Genomic DNA, 14,647 nt, shown 5'->3' with positions numbered 1-14,647 from the left:
ATGCTAATCCTTAGGGTTAATGATTTAGACTAACCCCTGATGATTTTCACCTAGTTGACAATGAAGCTTTTCACATTTAATGTTAGCATGTTGCTAATCTTAGCATAGTTAAATTAAATGAAAAAACATGGTGTACACAAATGTTGTGTGAAATAATGTTTTTTGTATATGGTCAACTGTTATTTATTGATCAATTGTGATATTAAATGTCGATTCTGAACATATTTCATTTAATAAGTGTATAATCGAGGTTTCTCTCGCCTCATCCACCGTCTTGGATTTCTTTCATCTAGCTTGTCACAGTGCATATTGGGATTGGAGCAGCTCAAACCAGCTAAGGTCTAAGCAGCATAGACCGTTCTAAGCTGGTTTTAAACTTCACGTCATGAACGTGACTGTGATGTCTTAAAACGCTGCCTTCATAGGGAGCTTATTTGGTTTTGGTACAGAGCCATTGTCTAAAGCTTTAGTTCTTCTGAAATATCAGTTAAAGACTTTTCAGTACTTTTTGAATGTCACCTTTTAAAACTTTTTTTTTTTGTCCCTTTCAGCAACAACCTTCTTCAATCTCATAAATCTGCAGTATAGCACGATCTCTGAGTTTTGCACTGGGGACACATGTCAAGCCATGACGGCCTGCAACACGTAAGTTTCCCTTTCTTTCTCTTGTCTGTCTTTCTTGCTCTAGACATGTCCTAGGGTGAGAACCACAACCCCTCTTTACACGAGAACTGCTTCTAGATCAAATATTTCTCATCATTTGCAATGTTTTTCCATTTTAAGGTCAGATCCCAGATCAGCACAGTTGCTTTGTATGAATCTGGGTTTGTAATGCATGACTGGAATAAAAGCTGACACACATCTTACAGAAACCAGTGCTTGTTTGGCTTTCAGATGTTGTTTTGAACGAGAGAACATAAGGGAACTATTCTCAGAATCAGTTTGTTTGTGGTGGATCCAGTTAAATGACCTTAAAGGCCTAGAGTTGAATCTTCTCTCAAGCTGTTTGGGAAGATCAGAGGCAAAAGAGATCAGTTCTAGAATTACTTATCACAACATTTACCTTACAGCTTTAGTCCCTTGACCAGCACTCATTTATTTTTACTCATTTTTATGAGTATTATGACATTTCAATTTCCCAGAATGTCAATTGTGCACATTCCCCTACCTAAACCTTTAACAACTTCTCTATAATATATAACAAGTATCCAGAAAACGTTGTATTTTTCCCTAATATCTTAAACAACAATAATAATAGTAATAATAATAATATAAAATGTATAATTCATCATAATAATAATAATAATAATAATAAGTATTATTATAACAATGATTTAAATAATGTATAATATGCATATATAATAAACTGTTGTGTTGTTAGAAATAAGTTTTTAATGATTTAAATGTAAAACAAAAACATTGTTGTTATTGTTTATAAAAAAATATTAATCTATCTAATAAATATAAAATCTATGTACATTTATGTATTTATCAAATTTTACTATAATCATTTTATAATCATTTTTCTTTTATAACAAATATTTGTTTGCACCATACTAAGCATTAGAGAACTGAATTTCTATAAAACAGTTTAATCTCCATTATGATGGAAATGATTACAGCGTAGGAAGTACTGTCATTTTTTTAAACGCTCAGTATTTGAGTAAATATTCACAAAGTTTGTCTGTCTTGTTAAACATTTTCTCCAAATAAGTGAACAATTTCATTATCATCGCACACAAAATTAATAATCCACCCTGATACCAAAATGCACTCGAAGGCTGATCATAAAAGTTAAGAAGAAACAGTTTGTTTCATTTTCAGATTTCAAGCATTTGAAAAATGCCCGTTATTGTAGAAATCACCCTTCTACAAGTCCAACGGAAAGTGTGCCTCCATCTGTTCATGTTGCTCGACTCGTTCGCCCTGTTTGGCCGGAGTGAAGCCTGGGCGTGAATCTCTAAAGACTGACCCTGTAGAACCAGAAACATGACTGTTGATGACAAACGTTCAATACCAACACACAACACTAACACGCAGGACGAGGACGGGTGCGCTCGCTCCATTGAGAAATCATTTCTGATGAAAAGACACACACACAACTTATGTTCTGTATGGGCTCATATGTTGAGATATTATGCCTGTGCGTAGTATGATGGTGTTTCTTGAAATACACACACATGCGTCTCCTACGGGTTGAATTTCATTAAATTTACGTTTGATTTACATCTTTTTCAAACTGTCTAAATGTTATCATTTTAGCCTTATAGATTTTCTATATTAAACTATGAAAACTTAAATGAATAAAACTATTGTAATTTGAAGTAAAAGTTAAATATTCAGTACTTATTAAGTAAATATTTATTTAGCTTTTTCGACAAATTGTGACCTCCTCATGTCGTCAATTACGCCATGACCGAAATATTAATGTGTACATTTTAACCAGTAAGAAAACCATTTTAATATAAGCTTATTGTGAGACTTTTGATTTGTGATGGGGAAAAAATCAAGGTAAACATCACTTGTGGACATAATATTTTGTGTTGTGAGAATTGTAACATTTTGAAAACAAAAAGATTTTCGCATTTTATCCCCAAAATGTTTCATTGTTTGAATTTTCAGTCTTTTAAACCAGATTCTTGTTAAAAGAATGAACGAAACAAACAATTAATAAAAATGATGAAATAAAAATGTAGGAATGTTTGAAAACCTAAAAAAGCCAGAAAATATGAAAAAAAAGTTCAGAAAATCAGTGCTAGTTTTAAACACAACAATAACACTTGTTTCTATTGTACATATTGGAGTAAAACACTCACTCATGAATATGCATAACCATGTTTTAGATTAGTAGGCCTTCTAATCTGAATATTTCACGTTTTGTTGGAGAGTTTTATGCGGTAGATATTAAGTGTCTGTGAAATAAACTGCCGCCGGTTGGACTTCATCCGAAGAATCCTCTCTCAGATCTGTAACTCTGTGTAGTTTGAAGATGTTTGAGAACATTGAGACACTCGCTCGCACTCAGTCCGATATGATTCGTCTGTAGCATCTGTGTTAACTACTGATTGTGCTTTAGTTTACGGTGAGGGTTATTTCAGGTCAACGTTCTGCGATCTTTATTTCGTCCCGTTTGGTTTCATGTGTGGGCTGCTCGTCTGTTGAATGATCAGCATTGGTTTGCGGTCAGCGGCTCTCTGCTGTGAGGTCAGTTATGCGTTCAGTTTGCATTCCTAGAGATTTGTAATGTCTACAGCCCCTCGAACCCACGCTACCCTCCCAAACTCAATGTCACGATGGCCAGTCCTCCTTAAAATGGTGATAGGAACTGTACACGTTTTAACAGTAAATTGTACACTTTGTTCTGAAATGTGAATAAGTTAATTTTGACTCTGTCTTTTACTTTTACAGGATATACTACTGGTACGACGAGAGGGGGAAGAAGACGAAGTGCACAGCACCTCAGTATGTCGACCTTGTTATGACTTTCGTGCAGAAATTAGTGACGGACGAAGATATCTTCCCCACGAAATACGGTGTGTATAATCGCTGCTCTCTAGCAGTCATAATAAAGTACAAGAGTTTACATTCAAGGAGTCAAAAGAAGTGTGAAGTAAACTCCTTAGATTAGTGGCGCCCTCTAGTGGTTTTCGAGGAAAATGAGTTTTGTGAAAAGAAATTCTTCTGGATTCAACTAATTAGGACATTAAAGCTGCAGTTCTTAACTTTTGGTGCACTCGCAGTTAATAAAGAGAAATTCAGTAAAGAGAAAGTTTCAGTAACTGTTGCACAGATGTAATACACTACACATCAATTTCTCTTCCCTTTGTGCTGCGCTGTATTTGTTTTTTCCTATTGAATCTATCTTATGTGGTTGCTTTATTAAAAACATGCTATACGTTTAAAAGACATGTATTTTCATTTTATAGTATATACTTTTATATAAATGCATTCATGAATGATTTTCATTAATGTATTTTAAAATGCAAATAGCAATTTGAAACATTTTACCATATTTAGTGCAACATTTTTATGTTGCCCACAAAATAGTTTTTTCACTAAATGTCTGGATTTCTAATTGTTTTTTTTTTAGAATAGCTTTTGCTGTCGAATTATCCACTAACCTAGTTTGATATATTTTTATCAGATTATGAATATACATATTTTTACACATTTATTGTTTCTTTTTATTTATAGTGAAGTAGTCTGTATTTAGTAGATTATGAAAGAATGATTATCAGTTCCACACAAGAGAGAGATATAAATGCACATAACGAAATGACTAAAACTTTCATATTAAATTGAAAACTGAAAATATAAACATTTTATGTAATTCAAAATATTAATGAAACTTTAATATGATATTAATAAAACTAAAAATCATTGTTAATAATAATAATATATATTTTTTGTAATCCAAGATGTTTGATAATTAAAAAAGAAAATCAGTTAACAATTGATTTAATTACAAGCAATAAATTACATTACTCATCTCCTATTTAAACCTGATTATTTATTTTAATATTTTTTTATTTACTTAATTTAATTCAATAAATGCAATGAAATTGCAAATGAATGACAAATAATAAACTTGATTTTTTTTTATTGTCATTTTACTTTAATTTCCACATTTGTTTGCAGTGTTTGAAAAGGCCTGCAAAATATTATAAATACCTTTTATTAAGATTTTAGGGGGTTATCCTAGCATGTTGTTATAATGATCATTTGTTTATAATGATAATGTTATAATGATCAAGTGATTTTACTAATTCATCATTTTTATTTACTTTTATTTTTTATTTTAAATAACAGTCAGTGATGAATGCTGAATGCTAAATATCTCTCTTTCCTTCCAGGCAAAGACTTCCCCAACTCGTTCGAGTCTCTGGTGAAGAAGGTCTGCCGGTATCTGTTTCACGTCTTGGCTCACATCTACTGGGTTCACTTTAAAGAGACCGTGGCTCTGGAGCTGCAGGGACACTTGAACACACTGTACGCACATTTCATCGTCTTCGTCAGAGAGTTCAACCTGGTGGAGCCCAAGGAGACCTGCATCATGGACGACCTGTCGGAGGTGCTGTGCGCCCCCCTGCCGCCCCATTCACACAACCACGTGACCGAGAGATGAGCCTCCAACTCCAGGAAGACCACAAAACGTGCAAGGCCTCCTTGGAAGGGCCCTTCTATCACTGTTTCTCACCGTCTTCATGAGAACCGATCAAAAGATGACGGTGAGGGACGGTGGTCTGCAATTCTCCCACCAGCAGCACAGATTGGTGTGAATGTTTCCTATAGGACGAAACAATCTGTCTGCATTCTCATTTATACAGGAACAATTTAGATTTTAATTAGCATTTTTGTTATCGTTTTTGCGCATGCGCTCTCGGAGGTTTTCGTCTTCTTTTAGGGAATGGTGTTTCAGCTCGGCTCTCATCAGTGCCTTAGATTTATAGCTAAGGTATTATCTGTTTATATGCAACAATGTTTAGAAAGTTATCTTTGACCTCTGGCTCCCCCTTGTGGAGGGAGTGACGTCACCCACCGACCACTGTTTATGATCTCTGCAGCCTTATTTCACATAAAACTGTACCGAACTAGTGTTATCAGAGGTCATGAATATTGTGGCAGCCCATGTGTGTATAAAATGCACATTAATTTTCCCAAGAAATAGATAACTGTGTAAGAAATCACAATAATTGCCTTTAGCGAGAGAGCATATCTCCTCCTCGTTTTATTTATTTTTTCTTTTTTAATCTATTTGCAGAGTTCCTCAGTTCTTGCTTTCTTTTTATGTATTTTAATTATCTAAGTTAAAAGCCACTTGATATTTTAAGCTCTGCAAAATATAATCAGATTAAAACAAGAAATGCCACGTTACCTCGGTGTGTTGTGTTTACTTTATTACTGAGACAGGAAACGTTATGAAATCATTTAAAGCAAATGAAAGCAAAAAACAGTATGTGAACATGAAGAAAAAGAAATGTGTTCGAATTCACAATTATCATAAAAGAGTAGTATGGGCTGAAATATGTGCCACTAGAAACTGAATTTGAATTGCTAAACTTGAATAATTGCATTGAATAACTGAATTTGAATAACATAATTTGAAAGTGTATTTATTCAAAAACAGAATCTGAATTGTGGTCGAATAAAATTTGTCCAACAAAATTTGATCCTCACTTAAAGTTAAACTCTCTATATATCTTCACATTCACTTCTCACAATTCAGATTCAGTTCTCAAATTCAATTTCAAGTTACTGAGACAGACATCCGGGTAGTTGGAGGATGAAGGAAGAGCAATCGAGCACAGATCGATAGATCGCGTTCATTGGCGCACAGGAGCCAATCAGAACCTACGTTTTGAAGCATAGTACGTACCCACCATGAAACAAGGAAGAGGTGCTTGCCTTGCCGACTGACTTGACCACGATGGATCCGCCTGGGACAAATATGGTAATGAAAATTTTTTTTTTCCACGATCTAACGATCTTTAGTTTAATGGTGTAGCTGTTTTGTAGAAACGGGGGAAATTACATCTTTCTCGATGTGTTGCAAACACAGTAGCTATTATCCCACGTTTTTGTGGTTATGTACTAGCTCTGGTAACAACATCTTTGCTTGGCGTTTATTATTTCTAAGCATTTGCCTCTTCCTCCGGTGAAAATGTTGTTGCCGCCAAGTAGACTGGTCATGTCTTCAGCGTGATTATTTACGATAACTACTCCTCGTGATTGTCATTGTCAGGGTACTGCTTACTAAGAGGGAGAGAGAGAGTAGTAAGACCTGTATGTCTCACTATGTTTTGACAAGGAGACTCAGAAGTAGTCAATTCAACATATTTGCTCACAGATGCAATACCTTCCCATGGTCCTGTTGGGCCCAGTGCCCAACATCAAACTTTAGTATATTTTTTTTAGTCAATAAAAAAAGTCAATATATTGTCGCATTTTAGTTAGATCTATCCCTCCAAGCATCCGTCTCCCCACCAATGGATTAATGCATTGACCAGTTAGATTTAATGCTTTTTAAATTGACTGAGCTGTTACCATAAAGGCTCACTGTGCTGTGTGATGTACATTTATTTTCAACAGTACAAAGGTTTTTTTTTGGTTGTCACTGTTCCCATATGATGATTATTGATCAGTTTGTCCTGACCATAGCAAAATTACTTTCTCTCAAAAGTCCACCTTTTAACTTAAACTTTTATATGTGGCTTCTGTACTGAGTTTATTGTACACATTTTTACATTTTAATTTTACATTATATTTCATACTTGTGTTTTGTCGTTTCAGCAAAGCTGACTTCATTCCTTCAACTTCAAAACAAAAGTGAGCATTTCTAGGTTTGTACGCTTCTATATTCTCCTTCAAATGTAAATAACCTAAGACTCTTAAACTTTTGGGGCCAAGTACCTCATATCATGTCAAAGAATCCAGGGATCACCTGTAAGCGATGACCCTACAGAAGCAACAAAAAAGTAAATGGCAAAAATATGCAAATACTAACACACAAGAGAAAGAATAATTCACGTACATACACCACAGTTTCTGAGAAACAAGAGGAAGGTGAAAGAATTTAAAGCAATGTTTGAATGCAAAATAGACTGAGTTGAACAGATTACATTTATGTCTGTTTAATTGTTTTTATAACAACATACACATAAATCATAACTTGATTTTGAAAGATTTGTAAACCGATGCTCTACGGTTAACAATGATTTTTGATGTTTCCTGCTTCTGATGTCTTCTGACCCCGTTCTGCATGATGTCTTCCAGATGTCCTCCAGTATGCTGAAAGTCTTCCAGCATACTGTACTGTATATTACACCGGCAGAGAGGAAATAATTATTGTTATTATATTACAGTTCCTAAACATTTTTATATTTTTCTTTACCACAGAAGCTCTGTCCCGAGACACTCTGGAGCTAGTTGAGACTGATGATTCCCCAATCTTCCACAATGGACTTCACATAGGATGAACTGTTTCCAGTTTCAGCAAAACAGCAAGAATTCATTGATGGATGACTGCACCTTAGAACTCTTCACTAACACTGCCTGCATCACCTGGGCCACAGAGAAAACAATGTTACTGCCTGTACATAGCACAATTAACCTTTAACCTTACAGCTGAATCAATGCAGTAACACTGTTAACTACTATTGACATTGTACCAAATGTTCAAACTGAATATACAGAGGAGAACTGGTCCCCAGTGTTTTTGATTAGTCTGGTTTCTCCAAAGGTTTTTTACTCCATTATCTACATCTTGCAGATTTTTCTTTATTAACCACTGTTGCCTATGGCTTGCTTGCTGTATGTATGAAGACTAAAGCATTTAGCACCAACTATTAAAATAGTGAGGGTGTTTTTGACCATATAGACACAACAGTATGTCTTTCTGTAAAGATTCTTTGAAATGTTATGTATTTCGAAAACTGTATAAATGGCTTACATTGATAGTGTGCATATTGCTTGAACATTTATATGTAAAAAAAAAAAAAAAAATCAGTAGAATTATTATTATAATGTCCTTTTTATGTACTGTGTTATATGTGTTAAACTCAATTACAATTGTAATTTCTGTCATCATAATTTAAATAGTGTGATAATTACTGTATGATAGTTTCTTAAATAATAGACAATCAATAATTACAGTACATTAACTGCCTGTAAGCAAAACCATATATAACAACGTAATTAATTATTACACTTATTACGACCACTGGCATGGCACCAACATACCAAAACTCACTGGTTAAATCTTATGTGCCCTCCAGAAGTTTGCGCTTTGCAAGTGAACGACACCTCGTGGTGCCATCCCAAAGAAGTTCAAAATCACTCTCACTGACCTTTTCCTAGACTGTGCCCAGCTGGTGGAATGACCTCGTGATCTCTTATCACACCGGATCCATGGTGGTCAAGTCAGTCGGCAAGGCAAGCACTTCTTCCTTGTTTCATGGTGGGTACGTACTATGCTTTAGGGATGGGCGTATCGATCCTGTAGTATCGATAGATCGATATCCTCGCGCTACTCATTTGGCATCGATTTCCTTAAAAAAATATCGATATAAACTAAAAAATTATAATTGTATCACTAATTGTAATATGTATCACTTTCAGCTGTTTTAGATTACTTCCTTAAATTACTATGTGCCGGGACACCCCTGGCTGTACCAGTGGCGGCGTATTGAGCTGGTCCATGTCACGTGACAGGAGACGAGCGAATGAGCGAGCGTCATTGTTGAGCGTCACAGCCGACAACGACACACACACACAGACACACACACACACAGCTGAGCCAGCCAAGGCCACCAGCCCAGCACGAAAGCGGGAGTCGGAGGGAAAGAAGTTGAACTAAGAAGCATATAATATGGCAGACAAAAAACGAAGCGTGGTGTGGTGTTATTTTTCACCAGTCGATAAACTCACGGCAAGGTGCCAAGTGTGTGATAAAAAAGTTTCCCACAGCAGCAACACAAGCAATTTATTCAAACATCTAAAGACGACGCACCCCGAGACCCACAGTGAGCTTGAAAAAAGACAGGCAGAGGCTGCTGTGAAAGTCCAGTCTCCTGCACCACCCGCAGTCCGGCAGAAGACCCTGCACGAGAGTCTGCAAAATAGCCAAGTGTATCCAGGTACAGACTTGACAGTGGAGTGATAAAGTCTATAAATATTACAATCACAATCTAATTTTAACAGACACTTCAGGTGAAGGGGATAAGTATATCCAGTAACGTTACTGTCTAGTTGTTGATTAGCCTAGGTCTTGGTTTTTAGTAATGTTTACTGAATATTTTGTTTAAATAATTATCTGAAATTCAAATAATTTCCACACCTTAAAGGGGAATTTACAGAAGTTGAAAATTGCTGGCTCAGAGTATTAAAACAAGATAAGAAAATATGAGATACAATTGATGTATTCGGGTTTTTTTTTTTTTTTTTTTTCCTTTTAGCTTTTTCTACCAAGATTGATCTTTTTTTTCTTTTTTTTGAGAAATAAGAAAAGTGAAAATGTGTATGTTTTTGTTCATATTTAATTTATTTCATTCATATTTATGTTATTTATTTTAATTTTTATTTTATGTATTGACCATAATAAATTTTGTATAAATGGTCTGTATTTGTCATGTGATTTGTCTTAAATGTAATAATATTTTTACTGACAAAAATTGCCAATAAGAAATGAACGGTATCGGTATCGGTATCGATGAAAATGCAAGAAAAAGTATCGGTATCGTATCGAATCCTAAAAGTGTGGTATCGCCCATCCCTACTATGCTTCAAAACGTAGGTTCTGATTGGCTCCTGTGCGCCAATGAACGCGATCTATCGATCTGTGCTCAATTGCTCTTCCTTCATCCTCCAACTACCCGGATGTCTGTCTCAGTAACTTGAAATTGAATTTGAGAACTGAATCTGAATTGTGAGAAGTGAATGTGAAGATATATAGAGAGTTTATTTTTAAGTGAGGATCAAATTTTATTGGACAAATTTTATTCGGCTACAATTCAGATTCAGTTTTTGAATAAATACAATTTCAAATTATACAATACAGATTCAGATTTTCAATGCAATGATTCAAATTAAACAATACACTTTCAAATTAGGTTATTCAAATTCAGTTATTCAATGCAATTATTCAAGTTTAGCAATTCAAATTCAGTTTCTGGTGGCACATATTTCAGCCCATAGAGTAGGCTCAAAGTACCCGGATGGCGTACCTCTGGAGTGATTCTGAAGTGTGCATTCGATGGGCACAGAAGAGGATTTATCAATGGCAGTGATGTGACGCACCTGGCGCTGGTAGGTCATGTGACAATACGTTCATAGTACACGCATTCATACGACGCAGAACATGGGCTACTCGTTTCAGTCACGGAGTAATTACTAATTCAGAATAAGTACCTTTTCATGAGAGTATTCGATTTGGATGCAACCAGGTCCTCAATGTTTTGACATCATTAGAAACTTAGTTCAGACTTACAAATTTAAAGGTGCCATAAGCTAGTAGTCGTTAGTCATTTTAAATGTTTTACACATGAATAAATATGCTGTGTTTTTGTGCAGCATCACCTTAATAGAATGGAAGCCTGTTTCAGTCGTGGAATAAAAGAGAGCTTCATTTTTATTTCGTGGTGGAAACGGGCTTCTGTAGAATGGTGTAGCCTATTTTTTAGCCAAAAAATGATTTTGGTCTATATAGCTAATTTTGACCTTCATGAAAACTGTGAGGGGTGTGGATTTTTTAATAATTCATCTGTTTAAACAGACTGTTATACAGTCTGGTTTCACCATGTTGAATTATCGCGGCTAGGAATGGGCATATCGGTCCTTAACTAGCATGCGAGTATCGAAAGTATCGATTCTAAAAAATAAAAAAATATCGACACCAAGGTTTTTTTTTTTTAAACCAGTGATTTAGTTTATTTAACAAAAAAATATTATGCGATATGCGTACATATTGGACGAATAATTGTGTAGGATAGAACTATTTTCCTGATCATCATCACACTCAAATGATGCAAGACAGAACTCAGTGCATTCAAACGGCCGTATCTCCCAAAAGTATCATAAGAAACCATTGATGCTTTTTGGGAACACAGCCAAGAAAAATTATTATCAGAGGACAGAAAAACAACAACATATGTTTGAGTTATTTCACAATAAAATTGAAATGTTAGCCTATATAGTTTGTGGAATTACATTCAATTTTTATGTAAAAAGATTATATTGATCATACTGTTAGCATAAATTATAGCTGTCAGAATTTTTTTTTTTTTTTTTTTGCATTTTATGCAGCCTTTCACTGGCAGTCCCATGTAAAAATGAACCATGGTTTTGCTAAAGTGACACGAGCTATAGTAGTATTTGTAGATTTCCATGGTTACCACTAACATATTTGAACAATTAAAGCAGTATTGGATGTTGAAATGCGTTTCAAATATAAAGTTAAGTCGGTAATTACCAATTTTACTCCTAGTAATTAAAAAATTTAATACATTTAATAATAACATATTTGAACAATTAAAGCAGTATTGGATGTTGAAATGCGTTTCAAATATAAAGTTAAGTCGGTAATTACCAATTTTACTCCTAGTAATTAAAAAATTTAATACCTTTAATAATTTAAAAGTTCCGTTTAGAAGTATGATATTGACACTAAAGTATCGGTATCGAAAACATCCATAAGTCGCGACCGCGCGCATTTCGCTACACGTCATACAAAATCCTCTCGCTTATTGGCTGCTGCTTCACGCTGTAGCGCAGTGCAATGAAATTAGACGACGGAACAAACTTATCTTGCTTTACCATCAAACACATCTGGAAAAGCAGTATCTTTACATCTGAAGAAGTGAAGCCAGAAGATCGACAAAGACAAACACGAGCATAAACGTGTGCCAGTGACAGAGAGGAACGTCTGGATGATGAAAAATCCTGAGTAATGTTAGTGACAAATTTGCTTATTTTTTTCTGTGTTAGACAGGTAAGATTATTATTTTTCTCTGTGTTAGACAGGTAAGATTATTATTTTTCATGTTTATGCTCTCTAAAACTCACGAGTGTCATTGTATTTTTTATAAAACTCAGAGAAAGTCATACTGCGTCTACTGGTACAGGAAGAATGCTAATGCTAGCTAAACTGCATGTCCCGGCCATTAATAATATGTGGGTCAACTTCACAACCAATAGTGCTGCCTGCTGTGGCCACAAGATGACAGCGTTTCTCAGTTAAATCGGGTGTGGATTTACGATTTCAAAAAGGCTCATGAATATTGATTATGGTAAGTCACTGGGCAGGCCAGGACGTTGGCCAAGCAACATCAGCATAATTATATTCTGGTACATCAGAGTAACCTAATTAATATTCATACACAAGATGTCAGAGTTTCTCAGCTAAGAATGGTGTGAATTAACGAATTTAAAAAGGCTGAGGAATATTGATTAAGGTAAGTCACTGGGCAGGTCAGGGCGGTTGCCAAGCAACGTCATAATAATTATATTCTGGTAAAGCTGAGTCACCTAATTAATATTTATAAGGTAAACCTTTAGCTGCCTACTGGAGGAGAATCAGCCACGTTTGAAATCAACAACTTTAAATTTACTATGAAAGTGTTAAACAAGAACACAATACAAATAAACAGGCTGGTTTATTTATTTATATAAGAAGCCAAGCATAAAACAGATTTTATGAAACATCATGCGCTTTTTCATATTCAAAACCCTGAGAGCTTCATTCAAACGTGCATATCTCTCAATAAAAGAGCTTTATATAAAGAATACATGTATTTCCAACAGTGCATCAGTATTTCTAAAAAATGAATATCCTCACTAAAATATATAATATTATTATAGGCTAGTACTGCTTTAGTCTTTTACTGTACACAAACCTGTTATTTCAGCATCAACCTCCCAAGACTTACCAATTCATTTGGCATATGGACACCGTTCTGTGTGTAATAAATAATTATAAATTCTTAAAAGTGATATCAGATTAAAGTTTGGATTAAAAATTCAATAAAAATATGAAATGTATATAAAAAAGAAATAATATTTTGAAAGCAAACTATAAAAAAACAGGATACATAAAAAAATATTAAATAAAAAAAATATTTGTGATGTTTAAAGTTGATTTGTTTTATATATATTTAAATGTAATTTTAAACCAGAGATCTCAGTTTAAATTCATAAAAAAATCGGATTGAAGTATTAAATATTAATTAGCCTATATATATAGCCTAATAAATTATTACTATTAATATTATGGATGTTTGTGTTTATACAATAAGCAAGCTATTTAAAAATATTTTAGTTATATTAAATCAAAATGTCAAACCCTTTCGTTGGGTCTCAGGAGGTTAATGACAGAGTGAGTTCACAGTTCTTTGGTGTTTTGATGTTTGGTTCTCCTCCTCACTGACGCGCCGCTGACGCCCTCCTGTACTTTGAAGCTCTCCAGCCCTCCCGCGTCATCCAGCGCGCGCGCGCTGCAGCTCGGCGTCGCAACTTTAACGGTTTTTCCAAACTTAGAATAGTCCACCGCGTACATCCCATCCTCCTCAGACACCGTGGTCACAAACCTGTGACCCCACAAGATCTCGTCGGACAGGTAAGAGGTCCGCGCTTGGGTTGTGATGCCGGTGGTCTCCACCACGCCCTCCAGAACGACGATCACCTCGATGTCCTCGTGCTGCAGTTCCGCCGCCGACAGGTCATACATAGGGCTGTTTTTATCAATGACGTGACTGATGATGAGGGGGGACACCAGGAAGATGCTGTTGGTGCCCACAGGGTTGTCCATCTGGATGTCTATCTGGTCCAAAGGCACGATCTCGCCTTCATTGGTGACGGTCTTGCGCACCACCTGCACGTGCACGGTGGCACTGATGATCATGCTCTTCCTCAAGTCCCCGAGGCGAAACATGAAGCACAGCTTGTTGTTTCTGACGGTGATAACCGCGTGCTTGCTGAAGATGAGCGTCTCCGCGCGCCGGTTCGCTTGCGCTGTTTTCATGAAGATGCATCCTAGCATGATGGCATTGATCACCAGACCTACTATGTTTTGGATGATCAGTATCACGATGGCCGAAACGCATTCCTCCGTGATCATCCGTCCGCCAAAACCTATGGTCACTTGGACTTCGATGGA

The 14,647-nt window shown here is 35.6% G+C and overlaps 2 protein-coding genes across 10 annotated transcripts in view; one reads left to right on the top strand and one right to left on the bottom strand.

The window, feature by feature from the left end:
* Positions 1-5,179, top strand: part of mob2a (MOB kinase activator 2a) — a 46,741-nt gene extending 41,562 nt beyond the window's left edge. For all 9 annotated transcript variants that reach the window (XM_059546027.1, XM_059546032.1, XM_059546024.1 and 6 more), the window contains 3 exons: positions 552-645; positions 3,409-3,533; positions 4,854-5,179. In XM_059546027.1, the coding sequence (XP_059402010.1) occupies positions 552-645; positions 3,409-3,533; positions 4,854-5,125 (491 nt within the window). In that variant the 3' untranslated portion in view covers positions 5,126-5,179. The remainder of the gene's footprint in view (positions 1-551; positions 646-3,408; positions 3,534-4,853) is intronic.
* Positions 5,180-13,752: 8,573 nt separating this feature from the next.
* Positions 13,753-14,647, bottom strand: part of LOC132133667 (ATP-sensitive inward rectifier potassium channel 11-like) — a 1,477-nt gene continuing 582 nt past the window's right edge. Inside the window, exon 1 of the mRNA XM_059546569.1 lies at positions 13,753-14,647. This exon is cut by the window's right edge and continues 582 nt beyond it. Within this exon, the coding sequence (XP_059402552.1) occupies positions 13,874-14,647 (774 nt within the window). The 3' untranslated portion in view covers positions 13,753-13,873.

Source organism: Carassius carassius, chromosome 50 (assembly GCF_963082965.1).
Source record: "Carassius carassius chromosome 50, fCarCar2.1, whole genome shotgun sequence".
Lineage (NCBI taxonomy): Eukaryota > Metazoa > Chordata > Actinopteri > Cypriniformes > Cyprinidae > Carassius > Carassius carassius.
Note: the sequence above shows the minus strand (reverse complement) of the source record. Positions and strands in the feature narration are given on the sequence as shown.